Here is an 18,154-nt window from a genome sequence, read left to right as displayed (position 1 = left end):
ACTGACCTGCAGCAGCATTTGCTAAATGAAGTAGCTGGTGACAATGACATGGAAGAAAAGGTATTTTCAACGTGGGGATGTGATTCTCAAAGAGAAAACCATCAAGTTGGGCCAATAAAGAAGTATCTGACAGCCTTGCCTTTACCACCTGCTGAGTTTGTCTGACAGACGACCCTGGTTTTCCCTGCAGCATCTGCAGCCCTGCTCAGGAGCAGCTCCTCTGCCATCATCCTGGATCCCACATTCTGCTGGGGCATTTACAGGGAAGGAGGAGAAAACAGAAAGGTGGAAGGGGAATTTTAACAAACAATTTCAATGAATAGCCCGGAAATAAACCTAATGTCACATAATCAATCGCTTACCTGAGATTTTCACAACTGAAACAAAACTTCAACTTACCTTCCTTCCTAAGTTCCAGACTCTCAGGCTTGTCCTTCCAACACACAAGTGAGAAGCTTCCTATATTTGATTCTGTAAAAACCAACTTTACATTATATTTACCTGTATTACTTAAAACAATTTCCAAGCCAACAGCGACAAGAGCATCCTGAGAGCCGAGAGGAGAGCCACGTGAAGGTGGAAGGAGCAAGGAAAGCCTTGTGTGGACCTGTTGGGGTAAGTCCAGAGGAAACCACCAAACTAAACTGGCAGAGGGCAGGGTTAGGTGGGATATTGGGAAGGAATTCCTCCCTGGGAGGGTGGGCAGGCCCTGGCACAGGTTGCCCAGAGAAGCTGTGGCTGTTCCTGGATCCCTGGAAGTGTCCAAGGCCAGGCTGGACGGGGCTTGGAGCACCCTGGGCTGGTGGAAGGTGTCCCTGCCCATGGCAGGGGGTGGGATGGGATGATCCCTTCCAGCCCAAACCATTCCCTGATTCTCTGATGGCTGCTTATGGGGTAGAATAAAAGCAGAGAGGGAGGGGCTCTCTTTCATCACTTATTCCTGTGCTTTTCCAAAATCAGGATGTGCAGCCCATGTCCTGCTCCAACTGAACCCACACACATTTTACATTTGCTGGTAAAGCCTGGGAATTAATACTGCTCAAACACAATGTTTCATTAGCACTAATATGGAAAATGTGACTCAGCTGTACAAAGGATAATCACTTCCTCTATTAAACCCAGCCCTGAGCATTGTTCCTGTCCAGAAGGCACAATGACAATGGTTACACAATCAACATTCAATCCCAGGGCAGCAGATGATGGTCTTGCATTAAATCAAGACACACAAGAGATTTTAAAAATCTTTTTATTATTGTAGCGAGACTGCAACATTATCTAAATAAACTTTCCAATCACTTTTACACTCCATTTTCATCATAAAGGTTTCAGTTGGGAATGCCACACGGTATCCTGCAGCCTGCACACTTTATAGAAACATTCAGTATTAAAAGGCCTTTGAAATGTGTTTCCTTAAAAACATTAGTTACAAATCCAAGTGTATATTAAAGCAGATTTATTCCAGAGACTCACTGACAAACAACTGAGCGTGACCTGTCACAGAACAAGCCTGTGTGTGCTCACATGAACTCTGGAGTCACCCTGTCCACGAGCACTGCGAGGAAAAACAAGAGCAGGGACTGAGGAGGGTTGGAGAAGTCAACATGAGACAGAATTTAGGCCACTGGTAATGACAGTCAAATTTCACTTAATTCTGTTTCTCACCAGTTAATACTTAAGGCAAATTTTCCCAATTCCCTTATTTTCCCAAGCTAAATTAACTACATAACACAGTTCACCATACACTGAACAAAGTATTTTATGATCTAGGTAAGATGTGGCAGGAAGAAAGAAGATACACTGCAATTGTAACTCTCACTTTTCTACTCAGAAGGATGAAACTCACGTTTTCAATTTATGTCCCACAAGATTATTGGCAGGTCTAACCTTTCCAATTTCATTGGAAATGTTATTTTAGATTTGAACCAAAAAGTTTCTGCAGCTGGAGATGCCCCAGAGCTGATGTTCCCCCAGGAAGGAGTGTAGAACACATATCCACAAATACTCAAACACAAACAGAATCCAGTGCACTGTAAGTAGACAAATCACCAATTACATTCAAACGAGAGACACTTTATAGAATTCTTCTCACTACAACACATTAAACTCCAGCAGCTCCAACAAGCTGGGAAAAAGAAGAACTTAATTTTTGAGCCAGGACTAATTTTTCCCATGCCCCAGTCTCTGATTTGCAAGGGCAGTGTCAGATCAGCATCCACTCCCCAGCTGGAAAAATTTCTCATCAGTAAATACACGGAAAAGACACATCTGGCATAAGAAACAATAATGCATTAAATACTGAAATACTGGCACACAAATGGGAGAACAGGATTTTGGTGGCATCCTGGAGTACCTGGAGATGTGTTAGGGTAATGAGAAAGCCAGAATTTTGGGTTTTTTTAACATATCGTTAATCACATGTTCAAATAACAAACATAACAGTGGCTGGTACAGCACCAGCAGTGCCCTGCCTGGTCTGCAGGAGCACACCCTGCTGCTCCTGGGGTTCTTCTCCCATCCTTCCATCCCATGACCCAGGCAACAAAAGGCAGAATTTAGTCCCCATCTGTGCAGGGAGTGCACACTTAAAAATAATATGGGATAGAACAACATCCTAATCCATTTCATGGATTTTTGGAATGTCAGGAGAGTAATATTTGTAAATGTAAAACCTGTTACAGATTCCATTCCAGACAGTTACGAAATGACATTACAGCAAACTGATCTAAAATAACAGGAATTCTTAAACTGAAAAACTGGACTGAGAAAACACAATGTTCCAGGGAAGAATCGTGTGCTCTGCCATCTGTATTTATTTTAAAATATATTTATAATTTTATAGTACAGACTCAATCATTTATACATATAAATACAACAGTACTGAAGTACCATAAAGGTTTGATTTTTAGAAGTAAATGGACTAGACTTTTACACAGGTATGAAACTCTTTCAGCACACTTTAAAAATCTGATTCCTGCTACAGTTGAAAAAGTTGAGATATTCTTGTATAATTTTAGCCCAGGCTTCCTTCCCCTCCTGTGAAAGTGAAGACAATTTTAACAAAAAGAAACAATACCACAGTTCTTAATTCTGACTTCAAACACATTTAACAGCATTTGCTCAAATCACACAAATCAGCTACTACAGTGATCCAAGAGAAGGATGTATTTTCACACAGTGGAATCTCAGTCTGACAACCCACGAAGTTCTTACTCCTGTGTCACTTCTTCCTTGGGCTGTTTGAGTTCAGCCAGCAGCTCTTTACCAGCTTCTCCTGCTTTGGAGGCAAAGAGAACAGCTCCCTGCTTAAAGCCCAGGAGCTTCAAACTCCTGGCATAATCTGCATACACAGCATGGATCAGTTTATGTAAATGAAGCGTTAAGGAAAACACAAATGAACAGCAAAATGAAAAAACTCAGAATCCTTTTTTTTAATTCTTACTCCTTAGCTCTCCCAGTGTGAAATTGCTGTCAGTTGTGATAGTCCAGTATTTTTCAGCACAGATAAAGAGAACAAAGTTGCTTTAAATCCCACTGTTGAATGAATGTCAAGCAATCTTTAGAGTGATATAAACTACAACAGATACATTTTAGATATGCACAAATACCTACCACGACACAATGGCCTAACTTGGAATAGAAATTTAAAAAAAAAAGAAATTAAGGTCACATTATAGGATTTGTTTGTTAATTAGGTCTAATTAACAAAGTTATCTACATGACTTATTAGTGGCTTTTTTTATTTACAACTTGGCATCAGTAATGACCCCACAAAACAGAGTCAGGTATCACTTATATATGCATCATTATTATTATTGCACATAATAAAAAATTTCAGATGCTGCTCAGTGTTTCTAGAACACCAGGTCAGATGTGCAGATTTTAGTGAGCAATCCTTTACACACCTTTTAAGATACTTATTGCATTTTCAGCTCCTTGATAGTGACCTTTAATTTCTTTGCTTGCACTGCCTCAGAACTGACTCCTTCATAAAGGACATCAATCACTGAAACAATGTGATAGTGTACAAAGGGGTTCAATAAAGGGACTTTTTTTTCCTGACATAAAATGTTTAAAAGGTAACTGAACCACTGATTTCACTGTACAGGCAGCAGCAATTATTTCCAAGAACATTTTATCATCCCCCTTTTCTCTCCTGTCACGGTATTTTTTTAAGTTTTATTCTGTGTTCCAGACCTCAGACCTCTCAGAGCATCGGGTTGAGGTAATAATGGAAATGACACCTTTTTACTTGTTTCCTTATACTTTCCTCAAGCTACACAAGCTGGAAAATGAAAGCTCCTCTTTCTGTGCAGGCTACTTCATCTGACATTGGCTCACACACACTCACTGTGCATGAACACACAGATGCAGACAGGATTTCAAGAAAAGGATATTTGTGTCATCATTGACTTCAAATGCCCCGTACTTCAGACAAGCTTCTACAAATAAAGCTGCTCTATCAAAGTACCTCATGCTGATAAATGGGGAAAAAATAAAAAAAAAAAAGAGAGAATCATTTGTTAGGATACAAAGCAGGAAAGTATTCCAGGACACTGCACCAAAACACTTGCACAGAGGTTTCCTAAGACTTTCTTACATCTTGTCCAATTTTGGACGAGAGAGAAGACTGTGCTGTTTCATCTTTACCTGTGCAACATCTCTGCAACTCTTGTAAAGCATCCAAGTGACAGGAGGACAAGAATGGCCTTGGACTTCTGGTTGACTTGTGGGGAGCAAAGGTGATCCACCCACCGCTTGAGCACGTCAGCACATTCCTCCGAGTTCAGACGGACCTTTGGGAGATGGGAACGCCAGGTGTCAATGCTCAGCTGCTGCCAGGGAGACAATCCTGCTGCTGTTTCATTCTTTTCAGTGCAACACTTTGGGCAGAAGCAAAAGCTTCTGAAACTATCAGTTATTAATAAAAAGTGCACCTATCCCTTGATTTAATACAACATAAAGGAAGTGGAGAAATATCTAAGTATAAAAGAAATCCCCTCGGGTCACTCCATTTTTACACGTGATTAACATTATTTTTACCTCAAGGGTTTTTAAGTCACAGGTATGAAGAAGTTAGAAATCTTCACCCCTTACTGAAGACTTATTTTTCTTAAAGGCAGGATTCACTCATTTAGAAAATCTGAGTACAAATTTGCCACACTTTCTTCAGGAAACATAACAGAAACTTAATCAGAGACAATGAAAAATCCTCACTGACTCCTGCCCATTATAACATATGGGGAAGTAATGCTGTGTCTAGATAGTCCTGCTGTAATTATGTCTGCAAAACCACCTGCTGGTGGTGATGCAAACTGATGAGTGGTGCTAAGTTTGAAATCAGCACACATCTCATCCAGCTCAACACAAATCCACCTCCTAGTTACTTACTGATTTCCAGGAGTGGATCTGTAGTTCACCACAAACCTTTGTGAGGTTGTGAGGTTGTGATGCAACCTCACAAACCACTGCTCAAAAATCAGAAAATCGAGTATTCCAACCCTTTTTAGGTCCCAATCCCAAACCTGTAACAATCCATTGAAGGAACTGGCTTGTAGGAGGTTAAGACAGGAAGAACTGATGAAGGTATCTCGAACTGATGCTTCAGTTCTTTAACTCTGGAGCACTTCAGCACCCTCATCAGCCTTCAAACATATGCTGAGTAGGGAGTTCATGCTGGCAAACTGGAAGCTGGGGGGTGACACACCTTGGCCAGCCACGCTGCACGATTCCACTCGCCGTAGGTCTGCAGGTAGCGACAGGCGTCAGCAGCCTTGTCGATCAGACACAGCAGCTGCACACCCTCTGGGGAACAAAAACCACTCCTCAGGGTAAGTCAGGGGGAGGAAAAGTGTCACCAGGTCATTCACACCCCCCCCAAGAAAGCATCTCTGTTTCCTTCTGAGCACACAGAGATGTGGAGAACTCCTGATTTCCAGGTGTCAGCTATGGGATCTTTTCCCACACAAAGCTCTCATTTGTATTTGCTCTAAATAAAAATGACAGGGGGTTCACAGGATTTCTCATCATAAAGAGACAATAGTCTTTAAATGAAAATAAAGGATAAGCCACAAAATCTATTTATTTAATTTACAATCCTGTCCATAAGGTATTGACAGTGAAGTGTTACTTGTCTACCGAGTGGAAAGTATTTTTCCAGGAAAATACAGACATTTGTCCTTTCTTTGCATGTCTTTGAGTGTTTCAGTCAACTGTTATATGGTGGACAGCTCTTGCATTAAGCAAAATTAACCTCTACTTGTAAGAAAACACATGGTTTGAAACAAGACCTCAACTAAAAAGGAAACCAAGTCCATATTCCATCTTTGTCACAGGACACTGAATTTTAATCAATTCTTTAAGTGGAAAAGTGGAAAATACATACCTTTATGTGCTCAGCCTCTTTTCTGCAAACAACTGCCACAAGGCTTACTCCAGAAGTAACTTTTCCAATGAAAATGAATCAAAACTAGTTGAACTTTAGAAGTGAGTTACTGATTATTTTTGAGTTAACTTGTGTTAAAGAGGCAGTGCACGTTGTAACAGATAAATCTAATAATGATCAGAATTACTAGTTTATAGGCAAGCAGAAAGTGATACTTTACCTGCAAGCTTTCCATTGGCTATCATGTTGGTTGCTACCAGTTTAATGGTGCTTTGAGATGGGCCTGATGAGGTGACAGTTGTGACCAAACAAGCTTTGAGTGAATCACAGTAATAATGTGCATTCTCTGAACTGGTTTCTAACAACAGTTGCACTGCTCTGTCGGTCTGGCAAGAGAAAAAATACAACTTTGAACACAACATATTGACTTTTGTTTAAAAGTCTTTCTATTTTTACCCTTTTTAAGACATGGAGCAAATGAAAGTTATTCTAAAACAGGCTATAAAAACATCTACTGGTATAGCAAGAATTAACATTCTATTTCAATAAAGCATCCATAATAAGCATAGCATTTAAACCCCATCATGAATATAATGTAAATTAATATTTGGAATTAATTTTTATTTATAGTTATTTATTTCCTTGTTTACATAAACAATAGGTTAAGTACATAAAACAGACTGGGGAAAGAAGAACAAAAAATTCAAATATTACCCACAAACCTGGCCCAAGAGGAGGAGTTGATCAGCACATTTCCTGGTGTGATCATACGTTGATCTCTTCACTTCCTGGAGATTTACTCTTTCAAGCTGGAATTTCTGGATGAAGAAGGAAAATATTTTAAATGTTAGTTTATTGTGCTGATGGCATTCTTCTTCAGTTTGGTTTTGAACCCTCTGAAATACCTGGAAGTAGGAATTTTCACACAGTATGTCGTAGCAGATATCCAAAGGATTAACCAGCTGTTCCTGAGGGATTGTTGTGCCTGCTGGTTTCTCAGGCTTTTCCTGGCACAGGCTGTGCAAATAGTGGGCAGCAAGAGTCCAGAAATGCAGTTCAGATTCATCCCCATACAGCCTGAGAAGACACAAATCAGGCTGTCAAGCAGGTTTGTATTTTTTCATATGTCACATAAAAATAAGACACATTTAATTTTTTACGAGAACAAACGATGCATTCCTGTGGAGGCCACAAGTACTTTGCATTAATGGGACAAACTACAAGAGAAGAATAAGGAAAGTTATAAGAGCAACCAAATTCAGGGAATGTTCAGCACAGAAATTTGTGGAAATTGATATCTATTATTATTTTATACTTAATCCCTAATATCCTCTTTCAACCACAGGTTACTAACTTTGAAAAACATCTTTGAATACAGACAGACTAAAATTAATTCAGTTTAGGCAGGAGAACCACAGGGAACAAATACATTTGAAATAAAAACCAAGCCTTCCCCTGATTGCATATAATCTATTGTGAAAGTTCTGATTCCCATTTTTGGGCCTTGTATAACTAAAGGTATCACAGTTGGCAGAACTGCATTTCTCAAGTACCACCAAGACTCAGGGTGGTTCTCTGAAACCAATAAGGAAATAAAACTGTGTTTCAGTAAGGTAAAATCTCCATTCTTGGTCCTCAAAGTTCTCTAATACATGGGTGAAAAAGCAGTTTAGGAGTTGAAAAGAATTGGCTGAGTAGCTAAACTTCAGCTCATTCATATGCATTAAGAGCATCAAGAGTTTACCAAGAAATATTTGGTAAAATTATCTGCATCTCTACTACCTGGCAACCAGGAGACATCTTTGCAGGAGAGTGAAATCTGGATCAAGCAGAAGTTTCTTGATGTCACTGCAAAAGAGAAGGCCACAAATAATCAGTAAAATGCCATGCAAGTTTTTTTGGTTGGTTGGTTTCCAACACTAGCAGGTCATATCACATACAAAGTGAAAAAAATCAAACCTCAATTTCCTTCCTGAATTCAAATCTATGAAAACAGTTATATATAATTTGAGATATAACTGATGTCAAGGAGCAAAGTCCAGTGAGCCCATGAAGAAGTTATAAATTATATATATACAAAAGTATAAATTAGTCTGCAGTAATTCTACTAATTCCAGTATTAATTCAATTGCTGATAATTCATGAAGGATACACATGCATGTTTCAGACTGGGTAGAAATAGGCTGTTACCTTTTCTGTCCTACTAAAAGAAGCTTTAACCACAATTTTCATGGTTTAAATGGAATGTCAAAACCTGTTTGCTGTGCCAGCAGAGCAATGTGCATGAACGTTATTCTGAAATTGTGTCTTCAATAAAGGATTTTTAGAATTTTGTCTTTTCTTCCTCAGAGAAGAATTAAATATCCTAACAAACTCTGAAGTATTTAAGTAGCAGTGTCTGGACCAACATCAAAGAACCACAGATCCCTGGGAAGAACTGCTTAAAAAATTCCAAATGCTCACTGATCAGTGCCAATTTTAAGAGTTACATAAAAATTTACTTTGTTTAAAATAAAAGCTGTCATTACTCAAGTTTATCTTTAGAGAGGCAAAAAGAATTCTTTCTCCTTAAAGCTGTGAATTGCCACAAACTTCAGGTTTTTTGCCTTCTCAGAATTCTGTACATTATTACTCAAGTAATAATAGGAAAATTCTTACTTGGACAACGAATTCAACTGCTCTTGAAGAAGGTTTTTAATATTTTCATTCTCTGGATAATCTCTGGATTAAAAAAAAAGAAAAAACAAGAAAAAAAAAGAAAAAGGTTTCTTATATTACCAAAATGACAGAATTACCTGAAATGGCAGTAGCAGAAAAACACAAGAACATATTTGGAAACAATCTTTCCCATTTTTATGGTAAGCCACTCACAAAAGATTCTTTGGTTACTAGTTCCAAAACAGGAATGCAAGATTTGGTTTTGCTTTCTCTCAACCTCAGAGCCAGTGCCAATTCATTCTTTTCCCATTTTTCTTCTATTCATTAACCTTAAAATTAATGAAAATGCCAACGCCTGGAGCATCATTCTGTGCCCACAAGCAGTCCCCAGACACAACACAGGATGTAAAATGTGCTCCTGTGAACAGGTACAGACAGGTCTATCAAATTACCAGAGCATCACTTTCAGTGGCACTTCAGGAACCAACTCTGACCACTGCAGTAACTTCTAGAACAAAGAGAACACACAGTTGTTCTCAAAATTAATATGACCTGTAAATAACCTAAAAATATTGCCAGTACCTTAAAGCAGAGAGCAGTTTTCAACACTACTGAGGCAGATTTCAAGTGCTACTGAAAGCCAAAAGAAATAGGACACTTGACCTTAAAGCCTTTTCTATTTATTACTTTTAGCAATAAATATTGAACCTGTTATCTTTTGACTGCCCTGAAGAGTGAGAAAACTTAAATATCTAACAGTTATTTGCACAGAAAGACCAACAAAATATGTAGGATTTAAAAAACAGTAAGATGAATATTTCTCCTTACATATCCATTATATCTAGAGAGTATTTCTCATCCCATGGCTGATGCAACAGGAATGCTTTTAAAGCTAATGAAGCCCTTGGAACAAGCAGATAGGGACACCAGGCAGGTTCTGAAACAAAAGGCAAAGATTCATTTTGGAGTGGTTCATGTGCAATAACACTGTGTTCAGGGAACAGAAAATGTACCACCTTGTTTGCCAGCAGAAGAAAAATCATAAATAACAATCTTTTCACATAGCCAGCCCAGGTTCCCAGATATAAAAGCTTATCTCTCCACTCAGGCAAAAACATTTCATAGAAGGTACAGGGTTATCAACCATCCTCTAATGAGAATTTCAGGACATTCCATATTGGAATTTAGCCACAGGCTCCTGGAACACATGAAGTAGAGCTGTATACAAGGATTATTGCTACTACAAGGGCGTGTTGGAAAACAAGGCAAGCTGTCCCCACATGCATCATCATGCACGGTTAGTTTTGCTTTGCCCCTGTGGTTTCCACAGTATAAAACAAGATTAACACCCATCATCTGGAAGGCATGTTGGGAAGTTTAATAAATGTCTGTATTAGCAGCAGAAATGAGATGAAAATTATAGGATTAAAGGCTGTCAGACAAATTTAAAAGTCGGTAACTCTGTGTTCAGTACAAGGTTTGGGTGGCTGTGTAGTAAATGCAACCGGTGACTGAGGGGTAAAACAAGCACCAACTATTAAACATTCAGACATTCCCTGTACTTTGTATGCACTGAATGCTGCAGGAAGCCAGCAAATGTGATTCTGTAATTAAAAGATTACCAGAGTGTAGAGGCAGGACAGCTAAATCACAGGCAACCCTACAGCTGGCACATCCTAATTGAAGCGTGCTTGGTTTTACAACGTTGATCTTCAGAACTTCGTATTACAGAACATTCATTTGATAGCAAAAATAGCTGTGATAAATGACATGTTCTCTCAGACATTCCACACCACAGCTCCCCACATCACAGCTTTGCAAATCTGTGTTAGGTAGGATCTACAGTGTTTTAAGGAAATTCTATGAGTAAAGGTAAGATTGACTCAAAAGATGACAACAAAAGCAGCTATTTGGAACACTAGTAATAAAAAATAAAAAATGTGGCTTAGTTAACTAGTTAAATATTTAATTTCCCTCCTTAAACATATGGCAAAACAGTAAAAAGAGCAGTATGAGTGCTGCTTGAAACTTCAGAAAAGACATTTTCACACATTACAAATGTTTCAAAGTCATGAATATCAGTGATGTAGGCACTGATATGTAAGTGAAGTACCAGTGTTTTTTAAGTCAACTTCCTAGATTTTCTGCACAAAAAAGCTCTTCTTTTGTTCATTTTCATTCTAATTAAGATATTCAAAAGTGGAAGTTGTTTAAAAAAAAACATCCATATGACCTAAGCCTAAAACATTTATCTGTATCTTCAAAAACCACTACAGAGGCATCAAATCTCTACATGTGACAATTCTCTCTTCTACCAGAAACGCTGAACGTTTTTACAATCCCCTTTCAAAATACAAGTGCATTTTACCCATCAGCTGGCAGCCAAATGAAGTCACCATACCTATGAGGTCCTGTTCATCCATCCTGAAACAGGAGGGTTTCATGGACAGGTCCAGGACTCGAATACATCCATCATCTGACGCCAGGACCACCTTGTCGGACGTGCACCAGTCCACGTCCAGGATCCGGAAATTCACGTTCCTTCCACTCCTTAAACTGCTCACCATTTGTACCTTGGGAAGGTTATTTGTCATTTTTAGTAGGCTCTCCATCACCCAGTGTAAGGCTGTGTCACACACCCATGAGGCACAGCCCGAAATTCACACTAAAAGGTGAAGTTAGTGGTAAATCATTTTAATAACGGTCTTTTCTGGAGGGCAGGGAATTTAGAAACCTTGGAGTAGGTCACATGCTTGCCCTGAAACAACACTTTTCCCAATTTAGAGGTGAGAAAAGATCCTTTTGAGTACAGCTGCCTTTTGGTTATCTTTTCTGACATAAAGTTTCCATGGTGAATTGGTGGAAATCTACATCCCCTCTTTAATTCCAGTCCCCTGATCCAGCACATGTGCATCGAGGCCAGAGTGAGGTTCTCATTAATTAACTCGTGCTCTTCATTAACAACCACCTTCTTGGCAAATACTGAACCTGTCCAGAAATACATTCAGACATAGTATTAACATAACTTTAGGGGAATGGGATGGTTCACTGCCCACAAACAAAAGAGAGAGAAACAAAACACTCTGAATTGTGCTTTTAACTGGTCAGCAGTTGGACATTTTGTAACCCTTCTGTAGCATCACAGACCATTACAATTGTTAATGTCAGGAAACAGTAGCAAGAATTCCACTGCAATCAGCATTCTGCTGTTTCCTTTCACTTGTTCCAGAGCAAAGCAAGGAGTTAGAGAGATATAAGGTACAACAGCTCTAGGACACCATTATGTTCAGGAGTGAGAGAATTAGGACTGGTTGTAGGTAGAAGTTGAAGTGCTAAGCAGACAATTACATCTATAAAAGGACTGAGATCATAAAATATCACTACAGATTTCTGAAAGATTTTCCATTGAAAATGTGATTTTAATTTTAAATGCTTTCATGTAGGAAACTCCTTTGTCCTAGAAAAAAAGAGGGAGGAGTGGCAAATGGCAGCAAAACTACTCAAGGAGAGACTCCTGGGATAATATTCTACTCTGCTTAGGTAATTCACAGTTGGTCATATCTGCTGTCCAATTCTTATCACCAACAGATTTTCACACTGCAGTAATTCAGTGTCTGGGTTTGGAGCTGGCGCTCATCACACAGCACACAGATAAAAAACCAAAATTCCTGAACTTAGTCCAGGGGGCTCAGTTAAAACAGTACAATTCTCTCTCCTTCCCCATGGTACAATCATCCCCTGAAAGACATAGGAAGCAAACCCCAAAAGATCTGTGAACATAACTACAGAATTTCTGAGTAAGATGAGAAGCTAGACAATGTTAATGAACAAAATGTCTGGTTTTCTGGAATTCCCTAACAAATTAAATCTACTCTTGACTATGCACATAGAATTTAAGAAACATGTAGGAAAAAGAACCACTTGCCCACAGAATAAATTCTAAAACTGGGGACTCCCCATTAACTTTTCAAGGTCTGCCTCAAACCCATTACAAGAGGGTGACAAAGAGGAACTCAGACACATTGTCACCTTCATGAGTGAAAGGGACTTTCCATTGATGGCAGCTTAAAAATGCTTTATAGGAAGTAAAAGTCTTCTGGGCCCAGCCACGGGGCTTCATCACACAACTGGCAGCAAGAAATCATAACTCAGCAAACCTTACTCCCTGATTTTCAGAAGTAAAGTGTGTGCTTTGACAAGAAGTGCACATCAAACCCACCTCTTTGGAATCCCAAATTTCTGCTCCGTCGTTGTACATGGCAAGAAGTTTCTGGTTGCCTTTCCCCGGGGCAAATCGGATCTTCCTCACCCAACTTCGGTGTGTGGGGATCCCCCTGAGGAAAGGACACGGCAAGGTTGGTATCAATCAATCTCCAGCTGATATTGTGGAGAACAAAAACGAGGAAGGATGAAAGAAGCCCAAATTCTACCACTCATGACGTCCTGTTGGACAGACTTGATCTGCATTCATACCTGGATACTCTGGCTTTCAAATCCCAGAAGTTTAAGTTTCCATCAACATCTCCAAGAACCAGTATATCCCCTTTCCAGGCAATACATGTAATGCTACCCATACTTCCCTGAAAATATTCAAGCAGCAGAACAAAATCTTGTGGTTAATAGAGAGGGACATAGGAATAAACATTTCAACATTGGTTTCAGCATTAAAAAAAAACCAAACACAAACCAAAACAAATTCTACTCAGTTAAAACAGAAACAGTTCTATCAAACATAAACACTTCTCAAGTCAGTCATGTTTGCTTCAAAATGCTTCCAAAGAGATTTCCTTGTAAAAGATTTTGGGATTATAGCAACAGAAATCACTTCTCTGCCTCTTGTTGCAAATTATTCAAAACAGCAGCATATACTAAAGAAGGGAACAAAAGTAAAAGAACACCCATTTCTAAGTATCAAAGCCTTTCAAGAACAATTTAAAAGAGAAAGAATTCTGGGGAAAGAACAAACTTAAAACTCGTAGTTTCAAGTCCCCTTATGACATAAGACAAAATCCATTAGCAGAACAGAATCGTGTTTCAATAACTGCCCCTGTTATTCAACAGTTTGTATATGCTTTACTAAAAATACTTCAAAATATGGCATGTCATTTATTCAGAAAGCAAGTCAGGCCCTGTGAAGATTCCAACTTGTTAAAAAAAAAAATCATTTATTTCAATGATGTTTTCAACAAAAAAAATGATAGGATTGTGAAAACAGAATTGTTACAAGTTTGAAGTTGGAATTTGTATTACAGATTTCAAACTACTGCATTAGTGACCACTCGCTGCTACAAAGCATATTCTTGATTTTTTTTTTCAGGCACTCCTAGCTAAGAAAAAAACTAAAGCATCAATGATACAGAAAATTTGAACTCACATCAGGAGGAATTCTTGCACTGTCTTTTACTGAGTTTCCTTCTACTGTGAGGTGATAAACCTGCCCATCAGCACCTGTAAACACAAAGTGCTCTCTGGCAGAAATGTTCTGGCTCAGCTCTGATTTACTTTCAGCTTCCTGTAACAAGCTTGAAAAAGAACACAATGAGACATAATTATTTCTTTCTTACATGAGAATTGCGAGGCAAATTCCATTTAGTGCAGACAGGTAGCACAAAATAACCCCAGATATGTTTCAAAGCAATTTATCTAGAAGAGAGAGTGAAAATGCCTGGAACCAAGTAACAGTTTTACTTCAAGAAGGAGGTAACCAAGGGGCTACAGACACACCACATATAAAACCTGAAGGGAGGACCATGAAGTTGCTTTGCCTGTGACATACTCAAGAATCAGTTCAAAAACATTCTGTTCCACAGGGTGGAAAAACAAGCAGTGCTGTGGAAGAGCATCAGGGCACAGTGACAGGTACCTGATGACAGAGGACTCCACGCTGGTCACCTCAGTGTCTGATGCCACTGTCTGCCTGGCCATGGCCTCCCTGGCTGCCAGCTGCTTCTTCCTCAGGCTTTTCAGGTTATGGGAAGGGGACCATTCCTGGGAAAAATGGTCCAGGGAAAACGCAGAAGACAAATGTTTATTCCCTGAACGTACTGTGGGTTGACGATGATTTGTAAGAAGGTTGTTTTCCATCACCCGAGGGGCAGCCCAGGTTTTTCACCGGTGCCTCCCTTTTGTCTTGCCTCTTTATGATGACAGATGAAAATGGTGAAGCAGGTATGGTAAAGCATTTATGTGTATATGCTACAAAACATTTGGCTACAAAATTGTTCAAAGATTTTTTTACTATCTCGGCTTACTGCATCTGATAAACTGTAACAGCACTTATTCCTTACCAAAGCAGTTGCTGTAGGGAAGTTTTTAGACATTTCTCTGAGCAGAGTGCAGGTCCTGACATCCCAGATCTCCAGTGGCTTGTCTTTAAATACCACAGCTAGATACTGCCTAAAACAAATGAGAATTTACTACAGCAAAAGTAATCATTCCATTTTAGGTTGAGCACTTCACGTATATTGTTCATATCAGCACTGTGGAAACCCTCAAAAACCCAAGAGGAAGCAGAGCAAACTAATTTGGCTCAAATCCCCCTCTGAAGCTTGTGATTCCCTTGAGCTACTGAAGAGCATGAGAATGTCTGAGAAAAGGAGTTCTCCTCAAAGCTAACACCAATTCCTGTCAGGTGCTTCTGCTCAATTACTGCAAAGGGGACCAGGGAAGCAGCTCAGAGAAAGCAGCAGTACCTCTAATTTGGCCATGAGTTGATGACTGCACGAGGCATCAGAAAGACACACCAAAAGTGTAGGGTTGGACAGATTTTTTCCTCTAATCCAGATGCCTAATCCAGGAATAAATGAACATAAAACCATCTTCCACTTGTCAGTTATGTCTTGAGACTGTTCATCTGAGGAGCTGCACAAGTACAATACCTTTAATCTGCCACTTTTCACATTTAACTTGAAAATAGAGAGGCTGAGCAGAATATGGACTTTCTGCCACTGTAATTATCTCTATTCAAATGAACTACCCTTCCTTGTTCTCACTCAGCACTCTCTGCTCTTCATCTAAGCCCGTGACTGCTCTTAATTTTTAATATGCTAGTAAGACCATTATATGCTTGAACTCTTCCAAATTCTCTGAAATGTATACATACTTCTGAAAATACCCCTATGCAAACTAGAGGACATCCATTTTTTTCCTCCATTGTAAAGAAAAAAACTTTTCAGATTTAGAAACAATACTTCATTAAATTCAACACCACTTTAATTTCCTTTAGACAGGAAAGGGAAGTAATATCCCAGAGTAGTGCTATTATTATTTTTGATACTGTGAAGACCAGGGTCTCCTGTCACAGGCCTGAGGGCAAAATAATGAGGATTTGATAGTAAACAATTTGGTCATTTATCAGCTGACTATTCAAACAACTATATCTCACATCTGGTTTTCCAGTAAACAATTATTATAAAGGTGTGAAATACTTAGAAAAACTAATAAACCTGAAAAATCATCCAATTTTTAATGCCAGACTTCCTAGTTTTAAGTTAGGTTTAAGTTACAGAAAAGAGAAGTAACTCATAAGAAAATCAAAGTTGACAAAAACTGTTCAGCACTTTTATTCTCCCTAAAATTATCAAAATGCCCGTTCAGTCAACACAATTTTTAAAAGAAATAAAACTCTAAAGACTGATCTTGCCATGTGGTTGGATCCTGAAGTTACAAAGTCAACCACAGAAACATTCACAGCTTTTGCACTTGGAATTCATATTCTGAGGTATTTTTCTCTTGATGCTGGTGTACATTTTTCCACACATCCCAAAGTGGTTTTTTTGCCTAGGATCTCTGTGGTGCCATGAGGATCCTCATGGAGCAGAATAAAAACCAAAAACTTGCCAAGGGCTGCTCCACTCACTTCAAATGAGACACCTTGATCATTTCAATGGCCGGCTCGTCATTGCCTCGCTCGCCACGGAACGCAACGCTCCTGCCTGGGACACAAACACAGCAGGGGGAACACAGAAACAGTTACCAGACTCAACATAAACACGGCAAGAGTTTATCAACAACTCTCTTTGCAAACAGAAATAGTTTACACACCAAGCTAGAGCACCCCCAAGTAACCCACCACCTCTTGTCACCTTCTCTTTCTTGCCAGCTAAAAGAACAAACCCCAAGAATTTATAACCTTATCCCCCTAAGAATTTATAACCTTATCCCCCTAAGAATTTATAACCTTATACCCCCCAAAAAATAAAACCTTACTCCCAACAAAATTTTCCCCCACTCGCACAGAGTGTTGCAGAATTGCAGATGTTACCCCTATCATTAAAATAAATGACCTACAAACACAGGGGCACCACAGCATCTCCTCTGCGGGTTTCATTCTCCTCAGCTGGCAAGGAAAATTCAAGCTTTTCAACTTTAGCTACTCCTGTGGGTTGCCTGTTACTAAATATTATGTAGTTATCAAGATGCAGTTATCAAGAATGCTGGTTAGAGCTCTCATGTCAGAGGCCAGGCTACAGGAAATCTTCCAGCTCTATCTTTCTCATTAGTGATGAAGCACCTGAGGCATTTTCTTTCATTTTTTTTTTGCTCAGAAATGTAAATATGAATTTTGTGCAGGTGTTTATAAAGTAAACACGAATCAGCACAGTTTTCTTAGCCCTAAAATAGAAAGCTGGGCACACAGGTGATGGGAAAAGCAACAATCAAACAGTTAAATTGCTATTCCTTCACTGAAAGCTTTAAAGAGGAAATGTAACATTTTTAAGCAAACCCTATGCTAAGTAAGGTCTCAGTTCTGTTTAGAAATGTTCAATACTGAGTGCACAGGCAGAATCCCATTTTACATGAGATTAATTTCACAATGTGTGTTATCTTTTTAGTTTGGGTTTGAAACAGATTGAACAAGAGACAGTATATGGAAAAAATTAAAAGAATGTCAAGTTACAAGAATAAACTCTTTGTGCAGCATCCTGGAAATACAACTGAGTTTCTTCCATCAGCTCAAAAAAAACTCCACTAAAAAAAAGATCACTTCATGCTACATAAAGTAATTCAGAATTAGCCATTCAGGCTCTTCAATTAGAAATTAAATGGCTCCAGGTTTTCACATTCAAAAATAATTTATAATTATTGAAGTGCTTCCTATTTTGGGCTGTCTAA

At 39.0% G+C, this 18,154-nt stretch overlaps 1 protein-coding gene across 3 annotated transcripts in view; it reads right to left on the bottom strand.

Annotated features, from left to right (window-relative positions):
• Positions 1-1,230: 1,230 nt before the first annotated feature.
• The window catches only part of WDR11 (WD repeat domain 11), a 37,395-nt gene continuing 20,471 nt past the window's right edge, over positions 1,231-18,154 (bottom strand). For all 3 annotated transcript variants that reach the window (XM_050339285.1, XM_050339295.1, XM_050339302.1), the window contains 17 exons: positions 16,899-16,974; positions 15,328-15,436; positions 14,904-15,028; positions 14,415-14,562; positions 13,514-13,620; positions 13,260-13,374; positions 11,442-11,613; positions 9,869-9,977; positions 9,041-9,103; positions 8,165-8,230; positions 7,288-7,459; positions 7,105-7,200; positions 6,603-6,768; positions 5,705-5,802; positions 4,648-4,793; positions 4,395-4,474; positions 1,231-3,364 (listed from right to left, as the gene is read on the bottom strand). In XM_050339285.1, coding sequence (XP_050195242.1) covers positions 3,207-3,364; positions 4,395-4,474; positions 4,648-4,793; positions 5,705-5,802; positions 6,603-6,768; positions 7,105-7,200; positions 7,288-7,459; positions 8,165-8,230; positions 9,041-9,103; positions 9,869-9,977; positions 11,442-11,613; positions 13,260-13,374; positions 13,514-13,620; positions 14,415-14,562; positions 14,904-15,028; positions 15,328-15,436; positions 16,899-16,974 — 2,006 coding nt within the window. In that variant the 3' untranslated portion in view covers positions 1,231-3,206. The remainder of the gene's footprint in view (positions 3,365-4,394; positions 4,475-4,647; positions 4,794-5,704; positions 5,803-6,602; positions 6,769-7,104; positions 7,201-7,287; positions 7,460-8,164; positions 8,231-9,040; positions 9,104-9,868; positions 9,978-11,441; positions 11,614-13,259; positions 13,375-13,513; positions 13,621-14,414; positions 14,563-14,903; positions 15,029-15,327; positions 15,437-16,898; positions 16,975-18,154) is intronic.

This window comes from Myiozetetes cayanensis, unplaced genomic scaffold (genome assembly GCF_022539395.1).
Source record: "Myiozetetes cayanensis isolate MyiCay16 unplaced genomic scaffold, myiCay2020 scf10, whole genome shotgun sequence".
Classification (NCBI taxonomy): domain Eukaryota; kingdom Metazoa; phylum Chordata; class Aves; order Passeriformes; family Tyrannidae; genus Myiozetetes; species Myiozetetes cayanensis.
This window is presented reverse-complemented; position numbering and strand designations above follow the sequence as displayed.